Here is a 9844-nt window from a genome sequence, read left to right on the forward strand (position 1 = left end):
CGGATTTTGTACCATGAGATCGTTAGTTGCAAAAGGCCTATTGTGCGTTTTATGATAAAAGAATGTAACTCTGCATGTTTGTTGGCCTTCATGAAGTTAACAATTTTGGATATAGAGGCATGGCCAAAAAAGTCATGTAACGGTATTGAATGTTGTCAGCATTTTCTGTTGTTCACTTTTTCGAGTGGTTTCCTGTCAAATGTACAGGAAATTTCAAATGAGCTTACAATCTATTCAGAAATGTGTTATTTTGATCCAGAAACCAGCAAAATGTCATTCACATTATTCTTTTATTGTTATTATCAGTAAAACTCTGCAAATAGCATGAAATTTTAAAGAAGCTTACAAAAAAATGTTTCAAGATGTAGACAGTCGAAACGAGACTCTTTATGGGTCAATAAGATAGGAAATTCAAGACCTTAGACTGAGATTTGCTCTAATGAGTACATCTTTTTAAGACCTCCCTTTTCTATATGAAATTAGGGAGGGTTTTAGATCCCTCTTAGTAAGAGCTGGTTTTGTATATAAGCTGCTGTTTGTTCATTAGAATATTTTTGAGATGAAGCACCGATGGGTGACATTCTGTAACAAACGGCAATTTTTTTAATTTGTTAGAGTCAACATTCTTTCGCTGAAATTGACTTCGGATAGAGTCATGTTCACAAGGTTATCTGGATAACCCCTGTGGCGTATCTTTGTTTGAATTGTGCGATGTGTTTTTCAAATTTTGCTTTTGAAGAGTTATATTAGTTCTAAGAAGCCTTAGGCTTCGTCTTTGATGAAGCCCTTCCTGACGCCTGGAAGGTGGCAGGACTTGAAGTGCGTGTATTGGAAAGTCTCTTTCGGTTTAAAGTGCGTGCACACATCAAGAATAGAGTGCTTTGAACTTTTTGAATCTCTTGCTTTTTTCTTTTCACATATCTAAGAATGTTATTTCAGTATCTGAAATCTCAGCCTGAGTTTATTGTGGGGTGATAGCAGTATTTGCTAGCTCTGTGAAGTTGTTTATTGCTTCTTTGAAAATATGTCGTCAATGGTTGAGGTCACATTAAGCAGTTTACCAAGGTAAAAACCCTTAACTATGGTATAAAAAAGGTAAGCAAAGTTTACTATGGTAAAACGCATAAGCTGACTTTTACATTTCCCAGACGTTTCCTTGTCACAAGAGTGCTACTCAAATGTCGAGTTGATGACAGACAGGAATAGTTCGAGTTCGGTCGCGTGAGTCTTAACACAACAACTTAATATATTTCGTGACTGCGCCATGGATCGTGAAGGTGTTGTAGCTTCGATTGTGGCTCTATTGTTTCTTATCGTTGCAATCCGTAAAGCTCAGAGATTTAGATTTCTGGCTCTTTACCTTGTTTTTGAAAGGAGGCAATTTGATCTCACCAATGCTCTTCTCACGACCAGAATTAAGAGATTACAAAAGCGAAGAAGAAGGAGAGGACCTTTAGCAAGACGGAGGAGAGTGGCGGGGGTATATCCGAGACCACAAGGATGGTTTGAAGAAATGTATGAAAATCCCGTCATGTTTTCGTTATTCGTTAAAAGATTGTGAGGGAAGGAGATAGAAAGCGCATGTATATACTGTAGAGGGCACACGCAAATTCAGCAAAGTCACGAAATGCTTCTCAAAGTCATGACAAGATGTCACCTAAATAAACAAAGTTTAGATAAACACTAGATAAACCATGCTTTTTCACATGGTTTTACTATAGTAAACTTTGCTTTCATCCGACCGCCGTTGCTAACGCAACAGACTAGAATTGCGTTTACCATGGTAAAGTGAGAAAAGCCGGTCACATTGAAAAACCCATTTACCATGGTAAACTTTCGTTTACTATGGTAAAAAAAGCTCAAGTGTGACCTCAACCAATGTGTCTTTTCCAAATGAGTGCTCTGTAAGGAGTTTGTGATGATGCTGTCTCAACTTCGTCAATCGACCATGAAAATGTCAGCAAAAGATAATGCCATTTTTGTTCCCATTGCGGTTCTGTGTGCCTAGAGATTTTCTCGTTGAAATGGAAAGATTTTTTTTTTCAAGATAAAAACGTCGTAGCATTTCCCTGTGAAAGTGAGTTGGAATCGGAGGTTTGTTTTCATTTTCGTATGTTCTAAACACAATGCCGATTCCTTCTTCATTTGGGATGTTAGTGTAAAGGCTGGTAACGCCCATTGAGACAAAGATTGTTCCTTAATTTGAGACTTTCATTTTCTCTATAGAGTTTAAGAAATCTCTGATATCTTTTGAGGTATGATTTTTGTGTTTTAGCAATAGGCTGAAGTAGGGGATCAACAAATGATGGGATTCGTTCAGTAGGGCCTTCGCAGCCTAATATGATCGGTCTCCCGACCATGTTAGGAGGTTTGTGAGTCTTAGTTAGAGTGTAGAAAACAGGGCTTCGTAGCAGGTTTAGTGTAAAGGATAGCCATTTCTTAATCATGTCGTTAATGTGGTCTCCGTGATGGAGAGCATTAATGCACGAGTTCTTTGGCTTCGAGACTCTTTCTAATGCCATGAGTAATTAAGTGGCTTACAGTTTTCTTTCCCATCTAAGAGAATCTGACCCTCTCGTGATACATTACCCATGGCCATGGCATTAGAAACCTCTCAAAAAGCCAAAAGAACTCAATGCTCTCCGTCACGGAGAGCACATTGATGACATGACTAAGAAATGGTTATCCCTGAGAACAAACCCGCCACGATTCCCGTTTTCTACCCTCTAACAAAGATTTATAAACCTAACCCAGTCGGGAGATTATCATATCAGGATGCGAATGCCCTAAAGAACGAATCTGAGGTCTTTGAATTTCCTATCTTGACCAGCAGGAGTCCTGTTAGCTAGTATACACCTTCGAATATCATCAAGTCTGTGGATAAGGAAAGCCGGCAAATATTTCGTATACGTTCCCGCAGTTTAGATAAGATTCCCCCAACATCTGCAACTCTCAAGGAACATATCCTCCGAACATCGTATCAAGGTAACCATGTTTGGGGCCAAGTTCATCTAGCACTTCCAGAGCTTCCAAGTCCTACTGAATGGGGATGGGAGAAGAATAGTCAATGGAAACCTTTGTGGCCAACACGTCCACAAGCCCAGCTAAGCTGCTATGACCTCATTTATTGTTCCTCAGTGCAAGGAAGCCTGCGGATGGTTGTGCAAGTGCTAAAAAGCAAACCTTCATTGCACAGCCCTGTGCGCTTGTGGAGAAGCAATGATTCTAGCCTCTCTTGTGTAGAACACATCATTCGCAAAGTAAAAGGTGTTTACCAACCAACAAAAAGATGCAAAAGAGGGCATATTTTAGATATAGATTACTTGTGGAAGAAAGTATTTAGGTTTTTATATTATGATGAATGTCCTCTTTTTACCATTAAGCTTCTTACTGCAATTCAAATCCATGGTGATATTATGCTTCAATTCTTTTTTGATATTTTCTGAAGTCTTGACACTCCGGTTCAACGACTTTTTTTAATTGTAACCACGTTCTACACTAAAAAAAAAATTGTCTCAAGGAAACTGATGACGTCAACACTTTTCTCAAAACCAGCTTGTTCCGGTTATAGGACATTCCAGCCATACCTCTAGATCCAAAATTGTTAACCGTCCCTTGGTTGACACTGGTGAGAAGTTTCATGATTTTATCAAAAAACGTACGATTCCCCTGAAATTGTGCTCTTGACTACTATTGAAGTCGTTCTTTCAAAGATTTCTTAGCGTCAAGGGGGATTCCATTTCCAATAGTTTATCCAATTCGTGAGAAAGAGTTTAGCTGAATTAGATTGTAGGGCTTCGCATATAGAAGTTGTTTGAAACAAAGGATCAAGAATAAGAGGATTTTGCGCCAACGTCATACATTAAGTTAGCTGAGATCTTAAAAAAGGAAAATTTTAATGGTAAAACATCGGCTTCGATTAATAAAGATACTGCGTGTTGTTTGAAATCTTAAAAGTAAATGTTAAAATCTATCTTTAAGAGCACGTTTTCTGTAATTTAAGAAGCTTTTCAAGGTAAGACTTACCAAGCTTGACCCCGGGTTAACAAGCCATAGGTTAAATGTGGTGAAATGAGAGCGATAATGCCTAAAGTGTATGGGTTGGAACATGACATGGCGCAATTTGGATAATAAACCTCCTTGTAATATTACTAGCTCCGTGAGCGGGCAAGATGAGCCAAATCCTGCGCTATGATTGGCTACCCGAGCGGGCAAGATGAAGCAATACTGCCCGCTCGGGATTTCTCGCTTGGTCCCGCAAGATCAAATTTTTTTGGTGTTTTATCCCATATAATAAATCATTTATTGACCAAACTTGTTCCGGTCAAGATGGCTCGATATTGGCCTCGTTCTTTTTTTGCGTGTTTATGGACCGAGACGAAGTCAAGCTTGGTCAATAACCCATATATTTATCGCCTTATTTTTAAAGCTACACGTTCAATATGGTGCTCCAGGTTAGATTTTGGTCAATAAAGATTCCAAGGTATTTCACAAACTCTATACGCTCCAGAGAGACACTTATTTTTATAATTATCAAGCAGCGTGATATTTGGTTGAAAATTTAGTTCTTTTATTTGAGCTGGGCAAAAAGACGAAATTATTATTTTCCTTAATTATTAAAAGATTCCATTCTATTGAATATCAATTTCTCAATAATTCGATTGCAATTTGAAAGCAAAGTAATTGGCTGCAGTTGTTAGCGTCGGTGTTGTCATCTGCTTGGAAGATGACAATAATAGTAGCCATTTCTACCTTCTTAAAATAAAACTGGTGCATGAGTACTGCTTATAACACTTAGAGAATAATAGTGTGGCAAATATATAAACTAGAGGTTATCCCTATCAAGAGCATCCGCCTGCAGCCGTATGAAATTGACTGTGAATCTCCCTGAGAGTCTAGTTTGACGAGCGAGGAAAACCAGGGAGTACCCGGAGAAAAACCCTGGGAGTCGGATTGAGATCGACTGAAACTCGACTGAAACTCAGCCCATAATATCGACTGTTTACTCTGCAGGGACATTGATTATCCGAGTTGATGTTATCAACTAATGCTGTATTTAAGGAAAACAAATCTAGGTCATATTGTGAACAAGAAAGCAAATAATTTCAACCGAACACGAAGTTCACTTACAGCCAAACACACCTCAGTGAGACCCGAACCTACAATCCTGGTCAAAAGTTGTTGGGAAGGTTGCGCGCGCATCACTTCACTTCACACCTAACTCGATTATTCTAACTATTGGCTGAACTATTTGGGAAAGAGCATGCTCTTGTGATCTTCACCCCCCCCCCCCCCCCCCTCCCCTTTCCCATATTCAATGTTGGAAGAAAAGTCACCATTTTATTTGGTGCAAAATCCAACAATGATAAGGGGGGAGGAGGGGGGCTATCTCAAAAGTGACGCTACCTTCCCAACACTTTTGTCCAGGAAACAGTTTCTCGAAAGTCCCGAAACTTTTCGGGCCCGAAAAGCCATTTGTGAACCTAACAACCGCTTGTTCAGGAAAGTCCATCTTTCAAGATGTTTTCAAGGTAACAAAAAGCAAACTAACTGTAAGGTTTGACCACTTAAATTCTCTCCGTTCTTGAGATACAAAGGGAATTGTGACACCCGAAAATGGCCCGTAAAGTTTCGGGACTTTCGAGAAACGGGCCCCAAGATTGTAGTTCAGTAAAACAGTAAAACAATTTCGACCCAACCCGTATCCCAGTTGCAGCCAAACACACTTAACTGGCAGCCGAAACTAGTCCGGGTAGAGAGGCCCAAATGCAAATATCTTCAACAAACACGAGGTTGAGTTGTTGCAATTTGTAATTGATCCAAACCCAAATAAATTAACTGAACACCAGATGGATTCAAGTTCAATACTGAGAAATGCACCTAAAAGGCACAAGAGCCTCGTAGTATTCTGTCCCGACCAGAAAAGCCGAAAACTACACGACATTTCCACCGAACCCCGAGTGCCGCGAACTCCAACCATAAGAAATGAATATGAGAACATAGTAACAAGTATTGTCGATGTCCCAAAGTAAGGTAACTAAAACAAGGAATGAATAAATGCGAGATATCCCGACAAACACGAAAAGTCAGACAAATTAACATTCGACCAGAGAATCATACTGAAGGTTCCAAGTAACGAAACTGCCTCCAGTTTGAAAAACAGAAAACATATCTACCTCTAAATTCGCCACTTGAGGCGGAGCTTGTTGGCCTTGTTGCGGAAGCGGAAGGGCAGCTTTTTAGGGTTGTTGAACCGGAGCTGAGGTCCTGGCGCTTGAGGAACTTGAATCATAGATGGAAAGAAATAAAGACGCTCTTGAAACCAGCGGCCGTCGACTTTACGGTAAAAGAGATTTTAAAAATGGGTCGCTTTGCATTTATAGCCGCGAATACATGACCAGTGTGAGTTTCCACGCTTTGTTGTCACATTCCAGCACTTATGATCAGCTCCTGTGGAACATTAATATGCCAAAAACGGGTGCGAGTGTTTCATCAAGGGTTCCAAAAACCGAAAAACAGATGAAAGCACGAGGTGTTTGGAACCCCTGATGAAACACGAAGCTCGACTTTTTGACATGACTTCTCAATCACGCCCAAAAATACAATGCAATAAAGCATGCAAAATTAATGTATTCCCTGCGGGAATGGTATAGTTCATGCAAGTCTCTGCCTGTATTTTGGAAGCCGTTTGTCCCATGTTAGCAGTGTTTTGTTGCATTTGATGGTTATGGTTGAGAAGAAGGAAGGAAGACCGAGTCGTTTTCGTTTGCCGAAAAGTGCATCTGAGGAACTAGTCCTGGCTGATGATGCTTTTCCACCTTCTACAAAGTACTAAAACAAATGGGCTTTAAAATTATTTCGGGAATGGCAACAGCAAAGGGAGATGAAAGTACCGATTTTAGATCCCGGTGGTCTTTTAAAAGATTATGAATTGCACAAGGTTAATCCTGTTAGTTGTGAAATAGAGGATATGGATGTCATATCTCTTAACTACTGGCTCACGAAGTTTGCAATGGAAGTCGCTAAAGATTCAGGAGAAAGGTATCCACCCAGAACTGTGTATGGGATAGTGTGTGGTCTGAGAGTGATTAGATAACAAATATAATTTTTCACGTTGTTATTGTAAGATAGTTTTGTGCTGGTATGTAGATTTCGTTGGCATGCAGGTTACATATTTATGCTAAGTAGTTAATATTTAAGGAGTTTGTCCGTTAGGAGTTGTCACTTCGACGGCATCTCCGCTTTTGATCAGTTCATTTCGGAAATTTTGTTTATAGTTTATTTTCGTACTATGTCTAATCCACCGCCGGAAACTGCATCATTCCAACCTCAACAGATAGACTTTTCTAATTCCGAGACGATCTCGCTGATTTCTTCCCTTCTTGATTCGAAGTTGCAGAAAACATTTGGCGATTTCAAGCGCTCCTTGGACGAACGCGAGGTGGAAACTCGGCGAGAACTAAAGAAATTGAAAACAGACTCTAAGGCAGCTAGTTCACTTCAATTTAAAGGTAACAGAATCCAGTTTGAGTTTAATACACAGCTCCTTGACTGCCTTGATCTGGCTATCTCTAATCTATCCGAGGGAAACCTGCTGGCTGTTCAAGAACATCTCCAAAAGGCCAAGTCTGACCTTGAGAAACGCATTAAGTTGATCCGCTTTGCTGATAAAAGTCCCACTGGCTGGGCTGCAGTTGAAGAATATGAGTCCGACGAACTCGCTGAAAATTCGGAAGACGAGAAGAAACTTCGGGCAGCTGAGCGTCGTGCGTTTACCAAGATTAAGCAGAAGTCTTCCGGCAAATCTCGTGTTTCAAGGTTCTCAAATGCTGCTAAATTCCGAGATTTTCAGGCTGTACAAGTCCCTGGATCTTCGACTTCTGCTGTTACGTCTTTTCCAACTTCTGCTCACCGCTCTTATTTTCATCAGCCCTTTCGTGCCGCCCGACACGTCCAGCCTTCTGACATCTGCTTTAACTGCAATCAGCGAGGACACTGGTCTAATTCGCCAGCCTGTCCTTTGTTCTACAAAACAAGAGCTAGTCTCCCCAGCACTGCCGCCAGTTCAACGTCTACAAAGTCAACCACCGTCTGATTTGGCAAATGTTCTTGCACGATTGGGTCCAGATAAGTACTCTGACTTTGACTTTGACTTGGATCACATTTCTCTTGATTCTTACTTTGCAGAATATTTTGAAGGCTCTAGTCAAGTTATTGTTAAGGGTAGGCTTAAAGCTAATATTTCCTTTTGGCAAAGCATTGGTGCCTCTAAGTTTATTTTAGATACCTTAAGTTTTGGTTATAAGATTCCCTTTTCACGGGAACCTACAATTGTTTTTCTTAATAATAATCGCTCAGCTTTGGGTGAGAGTGATTTTGTAGAATCCGCTATTCAGGAGTTACTTAGGGTTGGCTCTATTGTTTCGTGTACTCGCCCGCCTGACGTGGTTAACCCATTGTCTGTTTCTGTACAGTCAAGTGGTAAGAAGAGGCTTATATTGGATCTTAGGCATGTTAATTTCTTTGTGAATAAGTCCAAAATTAAGTTTGAGGATGCTCAGTCTATGCTAAATTTTTTGATCGGCGAGTCTCTTTCTAATTTGTGGGCTTATTCTTTCGATATTAAGTCTGGGTATCATCATGTTGAAATTTACCCCACACATCAAAGATTTCTCGGTTTTTCGTGGGTTTTCAATGGGGTTCGGAAATATTTTAAGTTTGTCGTCCTGCCCTTTGGTCTTTCTACGGGCCCTTATATTTTCACCAAAGTTATGCGTCCCCTCGTCAAGCATTGGCGTTCTCAGGCCCTCCGCATTGTAGTTTATTTAGATGACGGTCTGGGAGTATGTGGTACGAAGGATATTTGCCTTCGACAATCTTTGTTGGTGCATTCTGATTTAATTAGCTCGGGGTTCGTCCCAAATAAGGATAAGTGTATGTGGATCCCTAGTCAGTTGCTTCGCTGGCTTGGTTTTCACTGGGATTTTGCTCGGGGCTTGTTGTCTATTCCTGAAGATAAGATATCAGTTCTGCTTGCGTCCATAGGGGAGGTTTTTAGTTCTCGTGTAGTAACTGCCAGGATGCTGGCTCAGGTTACCGGGCGTATCATTTCCTGTATGCTTGTTTTTGGCCATATTTGCAAGATTATGACGAAGGCATTGCATTCTGTTATTGTAGATAGAGCATCTTGGAATGCCGGGGTTTTTCTTACTGATGAAGCTATTTCTGAGTTAAATTATTGGTGTGCCAATGCTCGGGCACTTAATTCTAGACCTTTTGTCTATCCAGTTAATGTTCCTCATCACATTGTCTATTCCGACGCTAGTGACGTTGCTTGCGCTTCTTACATTTATGTTGAGGTCGACGGGTTTCTTGTTGCCCACAAGAATTTTGATGATCTTGAAATGAAGCAAAGCTCCACTTGGAGGGAATTGAAGTCTGTTACTTTTGCGTTGAGAAGTTTTGCTCCCATTTTGCATAATTCCTCTGTTAAGCTTTACACTGATAATAAAGCTGTAGCGTTCATTACAGATTCCGGGAGCAATAAGCCACATTTAAATACTATTGCTAAGGATATTTTCTGTTTGTCTTCTGCTCATGGTATTAGGTTGTCAGTGGAATGGATTCCTCGTACGCTTAATCAGAAAGCTGATTATTACAGTAAGATCGTTGATTTTGACGACTGGTGTGTTTCCAACGATTATTTTCGTGCAATAGATTCTCGATGGGGTCCTTTCACTGTAGATTGTTTTGCTAGTTATGCAAATACCAAGTTGCCTAGGTTCTATTCGCGCTTTTACAGTCCCAACACTTTGGGTGTAGATGCTCTTAGTCATAGCTGGCA

General features: G+C 40.4%; 1 protein-coding gene across 1 annotated transcript; it reads left to right on the forward strand.

Moving 5' to 3' along the window:
* Positions 1-7291: 7291 nt before the first annotated feature.
* LOC138021861 (uncharacterized) lies at positions 7292-8834 on the forward strand. The gene has a single exon (XM_068868883.1). The coding sequence runs from the start codon at positions 7292-7294 to the stop codon at positions 8093-8095; it is 804 nt and encodes a 267-aa protein (XP_068724984.1). The 3' UTR covers positions 8096-8834.
* Positions 8835-9844: the final 1010 nt, after the last annotated feature.

This window comes from Montipora capricornis, chromosome 10, assembly GCF_036669925.1.
Source record: "Montipora capricornis isolate CH-2021 chromosome 10, ASM3666992v2, whole genome shotgun sequence".
Lineage (NCBI taxonomy): Eukaryota > Metazoa > Cnidaria > Anthozoa > Scleractinia > Acroporidae > Montipora > Montipora capricornis.